This window comes from Pagrus major, chromosome 4 (assembly GCF_040436345.1).
Source record: "Pagrus major chromosome 4, Pma_NU_1.0".
Classification (NCBI taxonomy): domain Eukaryota; kingdom Metazoa; phylum Chordata; class Actinopteri; order Spariformes; family Sparidae; genus Pagrus; species Pagrus major.
The window spans coordinates 13,914,463-13,932,591 of record NC_133218.1 but is presented as its reverse complement, the minus strand read 5'-3'; the positions used below and the strand labels follow the sequence as shown (position 1 = coordinate 13,932,591).

Below are 18,129 nucleotides of genomic sequence, written 5' to 3'. Positions count from 1 at the left end.
TGTGTGTGTGTGTGTGTGTGTGTGTGTGTGTGTGTGTGTGTGTGTGTGTGTGTGTGTGTGTGTGTGTGTGTGTTCTGTAGGAACTACAGTGTGGTAAATGTAGAGAAGGGTCAGATGGAGGTGAGGAGGATGTCCTGTCCAGGCAGTCGGATCTGCTGCCAGATGAAGATGGGTAACACTCTGTGGATGGCCACTGAGGTACACACCACCTGAAGTCACTTTTACTTTTTTCATGCAAATTAATGTCAATTATACTTGATTTCTAATTAAATATTACAGCACCTGTTTAGGCTATAGTTCATGTAAGATGACCTGACTATACAACTGATGTTTGGCAATTCATTTTTTTTTTCAAAGTGAGGATGAGTCAGAATATCCATGATGGCAGACTCCATGTTTCCAAGCTTGGAGTACCTGGAATTTTTTCAATGAAGCTACCTCGGAAAATTAGAGAATCAATCGAAATGTCCTGGAAAGCAATTGATTTAGAATGTGTTCATTTTTCAATGAATATGGAGACCCATTGTTCAGGTTAAAATCACATTGACACAGTTGGACCACAGACACCCTGTAGCAGGGAGTGCTCTTGAACAGGTTCTGTTGGTTAATTCATCTGATATTTTCAGAACCTCACTTCTTTTGAGAGAGTTTTGCTTGTAGCAATTTTTATGAAAAGCCTTTGAGAGAGAAGGAACCAGAGAAAACAGAGCCTGGACGGGTCCTGTAGTGTGTCTGTCAGACTAGTGTTTGTGATTGTTTGTAGTCTTTGGTTCAGAGCCATCACAACAAATCATGTGTGTAATGACTACACTTGTTAGATAGTAGATAAAAGAGTTCAACATAGTTCCACCAAATATTTGTTTTCCTATTGTTCAGATTGAACAAGCAGGTACACCGTGTTATTGTTGCTTGGTGGATGTTTTAACTGTGGACAGAGCCAAGCTAGCTGTTTCCCCTGCTTACAGTCTTGCTAAGCTAGGCTAACCTCACTCTGACCCAGCTCCTTACAGTGAGTTTTTCATGATGGAACATCCATAGAGAACATTTAATAATGATGTGAACAGAATTATACATGTATCTTATGGAGTTTTACACACAGTGTGTTCATTATTGTGTTATCGTTTTTGTGTGTTCGTGTGATAGGAGCAGGAAGTGTTTGTCTACAGTCTGAAGGACATGTGTCCACTCAGTCAGCCCCAGAAACAGTTCTCTAGTCCAGCTGTGATCACCTGCATGTTCCCTGTTCCTGAGAGAGAACAGGTAAGGTCTCAACACACACACACACACACAAAGATGTTGTACTATATATCTGTGTTGTTCATCTCTGTGTCAGTTCTGTGAGGCTGAACCTGTTGGCTAAAAGTAATAGATGGTATTACCCAGAAAAGATCTGAGTAAACTATACTGTTCTTATTTAGTAAGCTGTTAGGATAAATGTGCTTTATCTTTTATGCACATAAATGATTTTTATCCAAATTGGTAATTTGTTCCCTCCAATTAATAATAATGTGCAAAAGTCAAAACCCAGTATACATACATACATACAAACATACATACATACAAACAAACAAACAAACAAACAAACAAACAAACATACATACATACATACATACATACATACATACAAACACAAGAGTCAAGTGAGGCAAAGCTGGGGGAATTTATGGAAATGCTAACCTATAGAAGTATATAGTTTTCAGCTGTTGTTTAAAACGGATCACAGATTCGGCAGATCTAATGGACTGGGGAAGGTTGTTCCAAAGTTTCGGTGCTGCCACCGTAAAAGCAGGGTTAACTCTGGATTTGAAATGTGAACGGGGAACAGATAAAAGGCCCTGATCAGATGACCGGAGAAGACAACCACTAGAATAAGGGCTCAGTATTTCTGTTACGTATGCAGGTGCCAGGCCATGCAGAGCCTTATATCTGATTGATCAAATTTTGAAATTGATTTTGTGCTTTACTGGAAGCCAATGAAGGGAGGCAAGAACTGGGGTAATGAGAGCTGAGTGATACCTGTATCGTATCGTATCAAATCAAATCAAATCAAATCAAATCATTTTTATTTATATAGCCCAATATCACAAGCACGTTGCTTCAGTGGTCTTTACAATCTATACAGTGAACAACATCCCCTGTCCCTAGACCCTCCATTCTAGTAAGGAAAAACATCCTATAATCAAATCAAAACACTTTTTACAGGGGAAAAAAAGATGGAAGAAACCTCAGGAAGAGCCTCAGAGATCACACCTCTCCCAGAATGGGCAGACATGCAATAGATATTCCGTGTATACAGTTTTTATTTGACGGAATATCTGATAGAAGTATATATAAAATATATGTGAAGAATGTGGATCTACGGCAGAACCCCTACCCATTGTACATATGAAGCACGGTCGCAGCACCATGGAGAACAATACAGAGAACATGACTTACTTTACTTTACTTTTTTTGTGGCTTATTTGTGTTGTTTACGTCATAGACGGCCTCTCACATTCCTGGATTCCTTGATTATGCAAGGTGGCATAATACGCGCGACTGTACTTGCGCTTGTGCATGAGCAACTGTACCATGCTGAAGCACACCTCTTCCAACCGTGTCAGGGCCAAGAAAGTGTACCGTGCACAGTACGGAGCACTGACACTAGTAAAACAAACTGGACTTTGGGGGTCAAACCTGCTAGGATACAGTATGGATTGCCTAGTGTGAGTGTGCCCTAATATTAAGGTTAAGAGACTCACTGAGACCAACCCATCAAAGAAGGTAATGGAAACAGATTTGAGGGCTGAGCAATCAAAGACTAATTAAAGGTTAAGGCAAAGCACTACGTTTTGAGTATCGATTTAAAGGCCTCAATAGAGTCTTATTGTCTAGTGTCAGCAAGAAGGTTATTCAAGAGGAAGGGGGCATGATAGGAAAAAGCCCTGCAGCCAACAGACTTATTTTTAACTCTGGGAAGCCTGGGAAGTCAGGAGCCATGAATTCTGAGTAATATACAAGGTGGATAATATGGTTTAATGAAGTCGGACAGGTATGAAGGGGCAAGCCTGTTTACAATTTTGTTGGTCATCAGCACCTTAAAGTCTGATCTGACATGTATAGGAACCAATGAAGTGAGGCTAGGATTGGTGTAGTATGATCAAATATTCTTGTTCTTGTTGATACTCTAGCTGCAACATTCTGAACCATTTGGAGCATGTGGCAGACCTGAAAACAAGGCATTACAATATTTCATTCTAGACGAAACAGGCAGAGTTCAGCAGATCACCAAGCGGTTGAATATATAAGGAGAACAGAATTGGACCCAATATTGACCCTTGAGGCACACCATTTGGGGGGGAGCGGAGGAAGACACGTAGTGGTTAATGTGAACATTGAAGTGTCTGTCAGATAAGCATGATGTGAACCATTTCAGTGAGGTACCAGAGATGCCAACCCAGTTCATTGATCTGTCAATTCAGATAGCATGATCAATGGTATCAAAGGCGACTGATAAAACTAAAATGGAGAATCCCCTTTACCTGCACACATGAAAATGTAATTTGTTGCTTTAAGCAGAGCCGTCTCAGCGCTAAGTTTTTGACGGGCACTGGATTGAAATTTATCATCTTTGATAAACCTTCAACCAGCTCGAGAAGCTGGTGAGCAACAGCAAGATCAACTGTGCAAACAATTGTTTGCAAGTATGAAGAGCATGGCACAGTTGTTGATGAAGGTTCTCACTCATCCAAGAGGCTTCTTCAGTTCCAACTAACTGGAGGGGAGTTGCAGGCTTTTAAACTCTGTGTGGGAGTGTCCTTACAGAGTTGTTAAGGACACATGTGAACTCTGAGTTTCAAAGTTGTTAGGGCCACTTGTGGGTCGTTGATCCAACCGGCCTTCATGTGGGTTTCTAAGGCTAAATGAACCCAGGTGTGAATGGTTGTTAAGCTGTCTGGGGAGGGAACTCAGAACAGCATTGTAGGTGGGTGATAAGTAATGTCTTAGGCCACCTCCTCTGTTGAAAGATGGTCGTTCCAGTTTGACATAGATGGATTCTTTTACTCCTCTTTCAAACCATCTGTCTTCTCTGGACAAGATGTTTACATTGTTGTCCTCAAAGGAATGATTTTTCTCATTCAGATGTAAGTGGACAGCAGAGTCCTGACCTGAGGAGTTGGTCCTCCTGTGTTGTGCCATTCGTTTATGGAGAGGTTGTTTTGTCTCCACAATATACAAATCGGTGCAGTCCTGGCTGCATTGAACAGCATAAACTACATTACTCTGTTTATGCCTGGGTGTTTTTTCCTTAGATGGACAAGTTTCTGCCTCAGTGTGTTGGTAGGTTTTAAGTGAACTGGGATATGATGTTCATTGAAGATCCTCCTGAGTTTCTCAGATGTTCCTGAGACATAAGGAATGGCGATGTTGTTACGTTTTCTCGTTTCCTCCTCTCTGTCTGCTCTGGATCTTTTCGAGGTTCTGACAAAGGTCCAGTTTGGGCAGCCACAGGTTTTAAGTGCTCCCTGATGTGCTTCTGTTCCTTCTCCTTCCCCTCTGTCTTTGTGGGCACAGTCTCAGCCTGATGGTTTAGGGTTCTGATGACACCCAGCTTGTGCTCCAGTGGGTGATGAGAGTCAAACAGCAAGTACTGATCTGTGTGTGTAGGATATGTGTACTGCACATTCCAAGAAGGGCAGACTTTCTCCTCTCATATCTTCCCATGTGAACTTGGCATAGTTGTGTCACTGCCACAATCAGAAAGAAAACACAAGAAAAAACCTTCTGGAGGAAAACTCTGTGGTCAGATGAAACAAAAATTGAGTTGTTTGGCCACAATGAGCAGCAATATGTTTGGTAGAGTAAGAAGGTGAGGCCTTTAACCCCAAGAACACCAAACCCACTGTCATGCATGGTGATGGTAGTATAATGCTGTGGGGCTGTTTTGCTGCCAGTGGATCTGCTGCTTTAAAGAAAGTAAATGGAATAATGAAGAAGGAGGATTATCTCCAAATTCTTCAGGAAAACCTAAAATCAGCAGCAGAAGATTGGCTCTTGGGTGCAGTTGGGTGTTCCAACAGGACAATGATCCCAAACACACATTAAAGGTGGTAAAGTAATTGTTAAATCAGGCTAGAATTGAGGTTTTGGAATGGACTTCCCAAAATCTTGATTTAAACCACATCATGAACATGTTGACTGTACTGAAGAAACAGGTCCATGCCAAGAAGTTCACAAACCTATTCTGTACTAAGGACTAAAAGAAGCTTGTGGATGGATATCAAAAGTAACTAGTTTAAGGTGAAAATGGCCGAGAGACATTTAACCAAATATTAGAATTACTGTATAAATATTTTTGAACCAGCAGATTTGGTCACATTTTCAGAAGACCTTATAATGAATATATTATTGAACCAAACTTCATGAATTCTTTTTGTTACAAAGTATTATGTGTTCAACTCATTCCATCATTGGAACTCAAGACTGCCATGATGTACATGTTCATTACAAGTGTCTGTAAACTTCTGACCACAACTGTAAGTAACCAGTCTGTACATGGCTGTTGTCATGTCATGTCTGTTCAGAATGATAAGTTGAATCGGAAAAGTTGTATATTGCTAGTATTACTAAACTAAATGGTGTCAGGGTCAAGTAAAGACTACAGCAGCACAAGGGTCAATACAAAGAGAGATTAAATGCACATTTTGTTTGCCTGTAATGCATTAAAATGTAGTTATCTCTTCTGCAGAAAAAAAACATAAATCAACTCATTAAAGCAAGAAACACTGAGACAATTTGAAGTTGTTGAGCGTTTTTTTCATGTCAGATCAATCTATGAAAAATATGTTTTCCCTTGAGGCCGGGGGAAAACGGCTTTAATCCATTTGTATACAGCATGTGATCTTATGAGGATTCCAACTAAATATCCAGTGTATTGTCGGTGGGGCCAAAAATCAGTTGAACACTCCTCTTCCTACACATTATTACTGTGCAACTAACTGCTGTTTTAGGCCTGTTTCCTATTGCTTTAGAGTATTTCCTGTACTGCTGTGACAAGTACATTTCCCTCTATTACACTGTAATGTGAAGAATCATTTTGCACCAATAGTACAGTAAAAATGGAGACATTATTACTGGGGTGATGGTTTTCCACTGGTTGGCTCACTAAGATAGGACACTACTTTTCATTACCTTTTTTGATTTTAAGCAGAGTATTAAAATACATAAAGATGTCTCTTCCTCACCTGTTCAGAGTCTGGCCAGAGTGTTTGCAGGGATGTCTGATGGCCTGGTGGCAGCGTACAGCCTGGTGGAGGACCTCCCTGTGGAGGGGGAGACCTATCTGTGTTCACACACCCTCAATAAGACAGTGTTTGGTCTGAAGGACTCAGATCCCAGACAGAGACCCTACCCAGTCAGGAGCATGGCACTGGTCAGCAGCGGCTCTCAGGTGAGCACAGAATTAGTACTGATCATAAAGTTGTGTTTGATAAGTCACTAAGAAGGTAAATGAATTGAAAGACATCATGGCTTCTTAAATCAAACCCATGTCATAACTTTATGTGTGTTTATCAGTTATGGTTCTCGAATGGTCCGGGTGTGCTGGTCATCGACTGTTTGAGTCTTCAGGCAGTTCGAAGGCTGGAGCCCTACGACCCACCATCGTCTATTGTATCAATGACAACCAGCTTCAGTCTGTGGGGAGAGGAGGCAGTGTGGCTCCTGGATGACCACATCAACACCCTTCTGCTCTACCATGCTGCCTCCTATCAGCTGTGTGCCAAGTACTGGTGAGTGGAGTTTTAAGATGTTTTCGCACCTGTAGATCAGTTTAGTGGTGGTCTGGTCCGGACCAAACAAAAGAATGATACATTGTCACATTTTAATTCTGGTCTGGTTCCCATTCACACTGAATTTTCATGGATTAGTAATTTAGCTTTTTAAATTCTGTTAGAATCGAATATCTATTATCAAACGTCCCATGCTTGGTCTGCTTGCTTTCACACCACAAAGGACCCACCTTTTCAAGCAGTATCATTCCTGTTACTTTACACCAGGGTTCAATTGACTTCAGCTTTCACACTGGCCCAAACAAACCAAAATAATCGGGCAAACACACCATGATCCATTTTAACCAGACCAAAGAGGTAAGGTTTCAAAGCACCCTTAATGTACAAGACTGCCGCAAGAAAGTGCCAGTCTGGCCCGCTGATGAGGACTCAGCCTCCTTTGGGCACATGCTCTACCAGGTAGCCAGATCAATCAGTATTCACATACAGTCAACTGATTGATGGCCTCCCTAAACCAATCTGCTAATAGGATTGGCTTTGCATTTTCTTATATTCACAAACATTATGACAATAGTTACAGTGCACAGCAGCAGCTTTGAGTAAACGATCGTCTTACCTGCTGCAGTCACACTACCCATTACCGCCCGTTCAAGAGAAGGATAAGATGAAAACTAAGCTTGATGAATAAATATTCCCATGGTAAGTCATAATTACAGTCATACACAGTATGAGAGACACAGTCATAATCATGAGATAAAAGGTAGAAATTATGAGATGAGAAGTCATAGTTATGAGATGTAAAAAACAGTTGAAATTATGATGGGAAAAAAATCATAGATATGACAAAATGTCATGATTATGATATTAAAAAGTTTAAATTTGATTAGCTTGAGATGAAAGTCTGGGTAAAGTATGAGTTACTGTCATAATTATTAAGTCAAAATTAAGATACAAAAGTCAGAATTTTCACTTTCTAACTCATAATTCTGATTTTTTCATAAATGATCTGTCTTATTAGGTCATTGTGCTGCTAAATCTATTTTTAATAACAATATTTTCTAATTCCTTTTTAGTGCTGCGCCTTCTAGTATGCATGACCTCAGTTTTTATGTATTTATTGTGACAACCCTGCATGCAAGAAAATGTCCCACCTTAAAAGTTGCCCGGTAGTCTATGTGAATTAATTGTTAATTCTTAAAAAGAAAGCAACCGTGTGCGTGCATGCCAGCGGCCATCACCTCTTAGGTGCCCTCCAGTACTACAAATAGCACTATACCCCTGGAAATTTAACTTGTATAATTCCTCTCCTCTGTCTCTTTCTGTCCTTCTGGTGCCAGCAGACACCTAGAAACCTCCTGGCAGGGCGTGCTTTGCAAACGCTTCGCATTTCAATATCTGTGATTTCCAGATATGGTGGAGATCATTTCGAAGGAGTTTCTTCTTTCAATAAACTTCTTCAACAGAGTGTGCTGACAAGTTTGTATCTTACACTTTTAATTGTTTGAGTACTAATTTACTGAAGTCAACCTGGTCTAACTGGTTATCTTGCATATGAAACTCCCCTCAGGGCCAATTTGTTTACTAAGGATAACTCCAATATAGCTGTTTCCCCGTTTTCAATCTTTATGCTAAGCTAAGCTAACAACTGCTGTCTGTTGCTTCATATTTACTGTAGAGACATGAGAGTAATATTAATTCTCTCATCTAACTCTCAACAAGAAAGAGAATAAGCTATTGTCAAAGTATTAAAAATGAACAAATATTGGTCTGTGCATCAATATGACGTTTTTTTTCACTCTCAAATATCAATATCGGTGATGACCCAAGATTTTAAGAATTGACTGGGATATTGTAGTATCATCATTGTAGTCAGTGATTTTTCTGTCAGATTGCCGGTAACATAGTTTAATTTAAAAATGTGCTACTTTGGCTCTGACGCAACATCCTCTCACTCAATGTCCCGCCCACATCTCTATCTGATTGTAACACGTCACAATTAATAGCCCATAAACACTGAATAATCTTAATCTGCGAAGTAGCTAGTAACTAAATTTATCAAATAAATGTAGTGGAGAGGAAGTATAAAGCAGCAGACAATGGAAATACCGAAGTAAAGAACCTCAAAATTGTACTCAAGAACATTACTTGAGTAAATTGTACTTTGTACTATTGAAAAATTTTGATACAAAGATTTTAATTTTTACTGCAAATGAATATCGGTCCCAGATATCGTTTTTCAGTCTCGGAAAAACCGGTCGACCCCTAGTAACATTTATTAATGAGACATGAACATGCACAGATTGGTGTGTGTGTGTTTGCGACAACGAATTGGGAGATAACAGTGTTGTGTGATGTAACAGTATGGTGTATGTTGCTAGTGTGCTGTGTGTTTTGTTTTGTTTGTTTGTGTAAAGTTAAAATACTGTACTTTAAAAATAATAATAATAATAATTCATTATCATCAATATCATCAATCTCTAACATTCAAAATAATAACATACAGTAATATTACATATTAGAAACTAAAGTGAAAATAACAATAATAATAATAATAATAATTAAAAGTAAATATAAAGTAAATGTAATATTAAAACAAGGCAAATATATAACTATAGACAATAATTATTTGGTCTTCACCACTATGATTAAATAGGCATATAAGTTGTGTATAATTTAGTAAGTACATCATATATATTAATATAACAATAGGAATGTAATACAATAGTAATGTAAAAGAAAAATAATATTATGATATGAATATTGTATGTTGTAGATTTGAATTTTTATCATGAGATAAAAGTTTTGGCATATTTGTTTCCAGAAGTCCTTCATGGGGAGGAGAGCAGAGTCTCCAGCAGGGGTCTGAATGGGGGCTGAGGTGGTGGGTGGAGACGCTGTCTGAGCTCACAGGGGTGGGGCTTGTGTGGAACCTATTAAAAAATAGGTTCAGCTCAGCAGCTCCATTAGGTGGTGTTTTCAGGCTGCCACATCCCAGCTGTTACTATGCAATAGAAGGATGGAGGAGTTTTGCCAGTTAAGTGGAGTAATCAAAACATTTGAGTCTGCTTCTATGAGTTTAATTGTTTCTGGTAATGATGAGTGAGAGTTTTTGTAAAAACAGCAATATACTGTGTCAGCGGCAGACTAATCTTAACATGTGCGTTGAGTGTTTGGATTCCATTGATGTGGGTGTTCTGACGATTGACTGCAGCTATTGTTCAATTAGAATGATGAATAATGAGGGGGAGAGTGGGCATCCTTACCTAGTCCCCCTCTGCAGTGTGAAGCTTTGTACTATGAGTTATTTAAGATATGCTGGTGTCTGGCCATTAAGGGCTTTGAATCTGAGGAGAAGGATTTTAAATTCTATTCTGCATTTTACAGGAAGCCAGTACAGAGAGGCTAATATGGGAGACATATAATCTCTAATATTAGGTCTTGTCAGTAGACATACAGCAGCGTTCTGGATCAGCTGGAGAGTCTTAGAGACTTATTGGGGCAGCCCGATAAAAGGGAATTACAATAATCCAGCCTCGAAATAACAAATGCATGGACTAATTCTTCTGCATCTTTTTGAGACAGACATTTTTTTCCTGATTGTTGCAATGTTCCGTTGGTGCAAACTGCTGCTCATCCAGGGTTTTACAGGTGTGCTCAAAAGTTTACATACACCTGTAAAGAACACGTACAGTTATCATGGCATTCTTTAGTGACAATAATTTCTACAACTCCAATTTCAACTCCAAGTTTTTATTGAAGCTTATGTGCACCTCCAATTTACACATCTGCTTTTGTTGTTAAAGAAATAACATTAAAAGAAAATCCAAAATAAACAGCAATACTATTTACAACTCAGCAGACCCGCTTAACTAAGTTAATCTCGGCATGTTGTACATCCTAAAACAAATTAAAATAAAAGTAATAACATCAATAAATAAAGAATTGTAACTCTTTGGACCGGGTTACATTAACTCAGTATAAATGTCACAGTCTATATCGCAGTGGAAATTAAAAGTGAGCAATAATAGGAGCCGATTAGAAAGATGTCCATCTTTGCATGAATTTTCGTGGTTATCTTTTCCATTGCAGACACTTTCATCACCCTCTCAAGCCATTGATGTGTGATGGGTGGTAACCCTTTGAGCGGTTTGAGATACAGTTATCATTTTTCTGGCCACCAGCAGGAGGCTATGCAATAAATATAACTTTCTCTTTTCTATTGCTCCATCAGGAATGGCTCCAAAAATATAAAACAGTGGGTTTAATGGTTATTCAGTGTTCAAAATGATAAATATTTCAGTCTGAATCCCCTCCCAATATCATTTAAGTTTTGGACAATTCCATAAATTTGGGTGTGGTTCCCAATCTGCTCATCCCTCCAGCAAAATTTGTTTTACTACTACTACTATCAAATTTAGATGTCAAAAAATGAGTTCTGAAGTATCTCATTTTGAATTTCCATTTAAATTCTTTCCACACTGGCTGTTAGCTATCTTATGCCCATCTTCACACACATTTTCCCATGTTTCATCTTCAATGATAACATTCATCTCTAACTCCCACTTTTCTCTTATATCTAGAGCATTCCCCAATACAAGTGGATGTAAACATTGGTATCTGACACAATTTTCATACCCCTCTTCTCTTTCATAATCCTTGTAAAAAACAGTTATATGGGAGTGAGTCGTTCCTTAAGTATTTCCATTCCTTATGTGACATCAAATAACTTTTGTAAGTATCTATAGAAATATTTGGATGTCAAACCAGATTTATCTTGCAGTTGTTTGAATGACCTTAAAGTTTCCCCCTCAAATATCTGGTTTATTATAGTAAAAATCCTTTTTCTGCCCATTCCTTAAACCCAGCATCCAATTTACCTGGCAGAAAATCCACCACCTCTACAATTTTCACTGTTCTTGATATAGTTAAGGGTGCTTTTACCCTTTTTCTCACTAGAGACCAGACTTTTTGGGCACCTCATCCATACATTTTTTATTCTTGAGTTTGGTCCACACTTTCTTTTCCAAAAATGGCAGTGTCTCAAGGGTCTCATGGGTGTGCATGATTTTCTTTCTAATCCCAGCCAATTTGTTTCCTCATCTTGCATCTACCATTCTGCCATTACACAAATTGTGCAGCCCAATAATATAGTTTAAAGTTGGGAAGATTAAGGCCTCCTTGTCTTTTGGGGTACGCTAACTGTTTCAATTTGATCCTAGGCCTCCTCCTCTGCCAAATAATTGTGAAAATCAACTTGTCTAGCATTCTAAAGCAAATGTCAGAATCCGAGTGGGGAGGGACTGGAAGAGATATAATAGCCTAGGAAGGATATTCATCCTAACTATTTCAATCCTTCCAAAAAAGGACAGTGGAAGATTCTCCCATCTTTCTAAATCTTTATTTGGGCAATCAGTCTTCCATAGTTTGCATTGTACAACTGTGATGTGTCTGGGGTAATCATATTGCCTAGGTATCGAAATCCTTGGGCTGACCAATTAAATGAAACCTCCTTATCCTTTGATTCATTAACTTTTAAACCCAATACCATTCCGAAGTCCCTTAAACAATCCATAAGTGTCGGAACAGAGTTCAGAGGGTCACTTACATACAAAATAACATTATCTGCATACATCAATATCTTGATATCATCGATACACCCTCCTCCATCCGATATCCCATATATTACCCAAAGATTCCACTGGATGCAGGTCTGTTGCGTTACGGCTCCGGTACAGTTTTGCTCCGTCATCCAGCAACCCCCACCAGCTGCGTTTTGAGTCCGCCATGGCGCAGCTCCGCCGAACAGCTGGAGTTACGAGACCGAGGAGTTCCCGCGGCAATTACATAATCATCCGCGACCGCAGTTATAGGTATGTGTTATAAACACAACAACAGGAAGTGTTCCCGACCGAAGGATTAGAAGAAGTGTTTGCATTTGTCTCTTTTTTGAGGTTTTTGTGCTGGCATCAACACAGAGTGTTTTATTTTGAAAATTAACCGGATGTCATGTTGTTGTTTCGTGTCTGACTTTCTGTCTGTTATGTGCTGAATTCGGCTGAATTGCTGCATCGTGCTCCAGCATCCGCCAGAAATAGAAGTCCTGCGTATCTGCTTCAGAGGGCTGCAGACTGCAGGAGCTGGGACGGAGCAGATACACAGCGCAGCGAACCCGGTGGAAGTTAACACTTCAGCTCCGCTGCCGTGGCAGAGCTGTAACGCAGCGGACACGTATCTGGTGGAATTGACCGGTTAGAGGGTTTACCCGTATCATTTCTGCAAGTGGTTCTATGGTAATTGCGAATAATAATGGGGACAAGCACCCTTGTACCCTTGAGGGATGAACTCAAATTGTTCAGACGTATGCCCATTGAATGGTACCCTGGACATTGGACTGAAGTACAACACTTTTATCCAATTAATAAAATTGAAATGATTTTGAACAAGTCTGATCTGGACTGATCAATTCTTGTCTGGATTCTTCTAGACAATATTGTGTTCAGTATTTTTTTTTATGGGCCTAAATGGAGCACACTTTGTAGGGTCTACTTGTGAATCACCAAAATGATCGCTTCTGACCGTGTTTTGAGGAGTCTTTCACATTGAGAGCATAAGTGAATACTTTGTTAAATCAATCCCTTTAAGTAAAGTTCCAATTTTGAGTGTCTTGTTATAAACAGAGAAGGCTTCTGCTACATCTTTGGGATGAAATAATATTTATTTGGATGAAAGACACACAACCTTCCCAACTACCTGGCTCGCTTGTGCTCTGCTCAACTGGAAAGCCAATCTACTAGCTCTATTCCCTGGTTTGTAGTACTTTTGATTGGAAAATCGCAGGGCACCTTCTGCCTTGTGCTCCAGTAGATTGTCCAACTCCTGTCTTTATTGACCAAGGGACTTCAGAATGGCCTCTGGCCATTGTTTGTCTTTTTGTGTTCTTGTGCCAATTTCCGAATATGTTTTTCTAAATCTAATCATTTTTTCTCACATTCTTTTTTCAATCTGGAGAAGAGAGCTATTATTTTTCCCTCTGACTACTACAGATGTTTCTCCTTTCAGAGGACGCCATTGCTGTGGCGTTAAAGGTGCCGCAACACGGCAGAAATGGAGGGGGGACTTTTATTTTATCCAGCTGATTTTGCATTAGCTGCAGTGCGCACCAACAAGATCTAACAAGATAAGTACAGAGACAAGTCCTTTGTCAGATGCAATTAGGAGGTCATTTGCAACTTCAACCAATGCCGTTTCAGTGTTACGATGCACTCTTAAACCTGATTGGAAATCCTCATATTAGCAATTGGTATGTAAAAAGTCATATACCTGATTGGCAACTGTTTTTTCAAGGATCTCAGAGAAAAAGGGAAGGTTAGATATGGTTCTATAGTTGGTTAAAACCTCTTGATAAAGTGTCTGCTTTTTAAGAAGAGCTACTAGGGACTGTGGTACATAGCCTGGTGATTGGGACAGATTGATCATGTCTAGTAAAGACATGCCAACTAGAGGTAGAACTTCTTTAATCACTTTTGTTGGGATTGGGTCTAACAGACATGCTGATGGTTTAGATGAAGAAATTATTGAAGTCAGCTGGTGAAGGTCAATGGGAGAAAAGCAGACTAAATATATATCTAGTTGTAGGGTTTCTGTGCTAGAGGCAAAATCGGTACCATTTGAGGACAGAAGGCGATGAATTTTGTCTCTCATAAGTAGAAGTTTATCATTAAAGAAGCACATTAAGTCATTGATGTTTAATGTTATAGGAATGCAAGGCTCTATAGAGCAATGACTCTGTCTGCCTGGCTTTCCTCCGTCAATGCTAAATAATAAGCAGCTCTGGCATCACTGATTACTTTCTTGTTAGTTTTTAGGCTTTCTAGCCAAACAAAATTCTTCCAGCTTGGTGGAATGCCATCCCCTTTCAAATTTTTGCAATTTCTGCTTTAATATGCAAGTTTGGGGGTTGTACCATGGAGTTAATCTCCTATGCTTTATTTTTTTCTTTTTTAAAAGTGGCATATAGTCAAGGGCCATTCGCAGAGAGGCTGCAACACTATCAGCAAGATGATCAATCTGGAAGGAACTAGAATTAGCAAAATAGTTATATAGTTAGCTTTTGTTATATCGTGACATGACACTGAATTAAAAACCTATGGAATCATTTCCTTAAATTTACTACAGCACTATCATAGAGAGACATCTAGAATAAAAAACTTCTGCCTAGTGGCATGTAGTCCATTAATAGGAATTCAAAAGTTATTAAATAATGCTCTGATAAAAGAGAATTCTGTGGGAAAACTATTACTTGTTCATTTTCAACACCATACGCCAGAATAAGGTTGAGGGTGTGGTTAAGGTTTATGTACAGTGAATGAAGCCAATCCAATCTAATAATGAGGTAAATGCAGTAGCAAGGCTATCATTATCAATGTCCATGCAAATATTAAAATCTCCCACGATAATTACTTTATCTGTTGTCAAGGACTAAACCTGATAAAAGCTCTGAGATTTCGGACACAAATTCAGAATAAGGACCAGGAGCATAGTGCACTATAAAAACAAGGATTGGCTGTTTATTGGCAATTGTTTTCCAGGTCAGGTGAGAAAGACTAAGAGTAAGGCTTTCATATGAGTTATAAGTTTTAGGTTGAGTTTAGGTTTAGGACTGATTAATAGGCTTGAGTCAAATATGGCTTCAATGCCACCTCCTCGGCCGGTGTCTAGAGGAATGTGAGGAATAATATGAGTGGCAGAAGTGGATTCATTTGGTCTGACACATTCTTCATTACACAGCCAGGTAAGACAGAATAAGTCAATATTATGATCTCATATTAAACCATTTACTAAAACAGCTTTGGACAATAGTGATCTAATTGAGATTTCAAATTTAATCAGACCAGGTTTTCCCCAGAAAGTCTGCCAATTATCTACATAGCCCATGTGGTTTGCTGGACACCACCTCCACAGCCAGCGGTTGAATAATGACATGAAGCTAAACATGTCATCACTGGTCAGATTTGGCAGGGGCCTAGAGAAAAATATGTTTTGCACATGTTAACACTGACTCAACATTCATTTTAGTGACTTTCGTGAGACTTTCACGGGAATCCTTAACACCAACATGTATGACAATCTCATTGTATGTACAATTATCCCTAGCCAGCAGTTTCAGATTTGATTCAGTGTCGCCCGCTCTGGTCCCAGGAATGCATTTGACGATGGTCGCTGGTGTCGCTAACTTCACGCTCCTCACAATAGAGCTGCCAAAAACCAGTTGGTTTCTCAGTGGATGTGTCACCGAGTGTAGTTAATTAATTTGAAACATGAACAGGTTTGTGGTGAACAATGGGCTTTTTGTTCGTACACCTCCTTCGGACAGTCACCCAGCCTCCCTGGTTTCCTGGCTGCTTGGAGGAACTGCACCAGGCCGGATGGCACTGTCTACTGGGGCCTGGCAAACCTTGACAATTAGGTTTCCATAGTGCGGAACTGCATCATCCTGCTAATAGATCTAAAGTGAGAACAATGCCTTATTTAGGTTTTTAACTCTTTATTTTGCACTTATTAACATTTTTTTTTCAAAGATTATATGGGGGCACACACTTCAGGCCTCCTATAACTATTCAAATATAAGGCTGTCATGTAAGCTGCAGAAGTAAACCTGACTGTGAGTGATGTTAACCTGAGCTTCTGAGCAGAGCACAACAGTCTGTGACCTTCCTTGTCCGTGATCATTTGAAGCACATTATATCTTTGTTATCTCAGGTTGGCTAGCTAGAGCTAATTAAAAAGTTGCACACGCACACCGATGATGTAACACATCTCTTTCCTAATGCAATTCTAATCTGTGTGATACTCCCAGCTGTGCTTTTATACTTGAGCAGGAGTAAAAAACAACTCCAGTTGAATCATAATTGAGTTTTGATATGAGCAGATGTTTCTGACATCATGTCATGGTTTGTTTTAGCTGCGGAGACAGCAATCCTCTGCGGGACGTCTTCACTGTGCAGCGTCCTGCAGGGCTTACCGCGGCGACAACTGCTGACCTCAAGACCACAGACCAGGAGGGGAAGCCTGAACACAGTAATGGAGAAGTGACAGTGATCTACAGTGAGGAAGCAGGCACTCAGATCATCCTGCACCAGGATTCACTGACGGACTACTGCTCCATATCATCCTGCAGCTCTCTGGAGCTGCCGGGTTCAGACTGTTCCAGCACCGCAGGATGCAGCACAATAGGCAGCCATAGCAGTGTGCCACTTCCTGCAAAGCAGGAGGAGATGGGAAAGGACCAGAACCAGCAGGCATCCACCAACCATGAGTCTAAACTGGACTGTGCAGAGATCGTGAACTCCAGACTGCCTCAGCTGCAAGCCTTCACTGTCCTGCCAGTGAACGGGACTCTGTGGATCCCCAGGTACTAATGCTGCACACCAACTGAACACAACACTAAACAGCTAAACAACATCAGCTAAAATGAAGAGTTGGTGCGGCACTGTTGTAGCAATAAATACACATAATACAGCTTCAATAGGGACAGCACAATCGGTCAGTGCCATTGTCAGTCAGTTTCAGAGGAGTGGCTTCCAGAATCAGAAATACTTTATTGATCCCCGAGGGGAAATTGCTTGCATTGAAGCTGCTCCCATTCAAAGTCCAGAAATATGCAGAAAATAATAATAATAATTATAATAATACAAACTATATATAAGCAAGAACAACAAAAACAGAACAAAATACAAGAAATGTACATTCTACTAGAATAGATCCATATATACAGTGTAATAAATAATGCTACAGTTGGAGGGGGCTTGAAAAAAGAATTGAGATTTTTTTTGGTTGGATACTTTAAAAATGTAACTTGCTCCTGCTGGTGCTCCAACATTTCCAACTCCAGTTTTAACGCTCATAAAGACCTTTGTAATGTGTCAGTCATTTGTTAGGAAATATTTGAAGTACCATTTAACCGAAAGTCGCTGTGGTATCATGAGCACAGTTATGGGGTCAAGCTGGCAATCCTCTGTTAATGTAGGAAAGACAGAGAGAAGTATGTTTCCAACTGCTCATTTAGTCTATACAGGCTTGTAAAGTATTTTGTTTGTTCACTACTATACTAATTCCAAATATTTCATATATTTGCCAGTTTTTTCAGTTGGTTGACTCAGTTACACAACAGTCCCCTCCACTCAGTAGATGCAAACACTTAAAAAATGTAAATATTAAGAGCAGTCTGTTTTATTTTGATGATGTGCGCATGTATATCTAGGTTTGAGCTTTCGAGCCATAATACACTGTTACTGATAGGCAATCTAAGGGACATATTTATTCTCATCACATGATCACACTGTGTCTGCATGTGTGTGTG

General features: G+C 39.6%; 1 protein-coding gene and 1 pseudogene across 1 annotated transcript in view; one reads left to right on the top strand and one right to left on the bottom strand.

Annotated features, from left to right (window-relative positions):
• The window catches only part of lrrk1 (leucine-rich repeat kinase 1), a 111,318-nt gene that overhangs the window by 88,542 nt on the left and 4,647 nt on the right, over positions 1–18,129 (top strand). Inside the window, exons 32-36 of the mRNA XM_073464207.1 lie at positions 81–198; positions 1,144–1,260; positions 6,233–6,430; positions 6,556–6,770; positions 16,732–17,181. Of these exons, the coding sequence (XP_073320308.1) occupies positions 81–198; positions 1,144–1,260; positions 6,233–6,430; positions 6,556–6,770; positions 16,732–17,181 (1,098 nt within the window). The remainder of the gene's footprint in view (positions 1–80; positions 199–1,143; positions 1,261–6,232; positions 6,431–6,555; positions 6,771–16,731; positions 17,182–18,129) is intronic.
• Positions 15,578–16,586, bottom strand: LOC140994741 (uncharacterized; annotated as a pseudogene).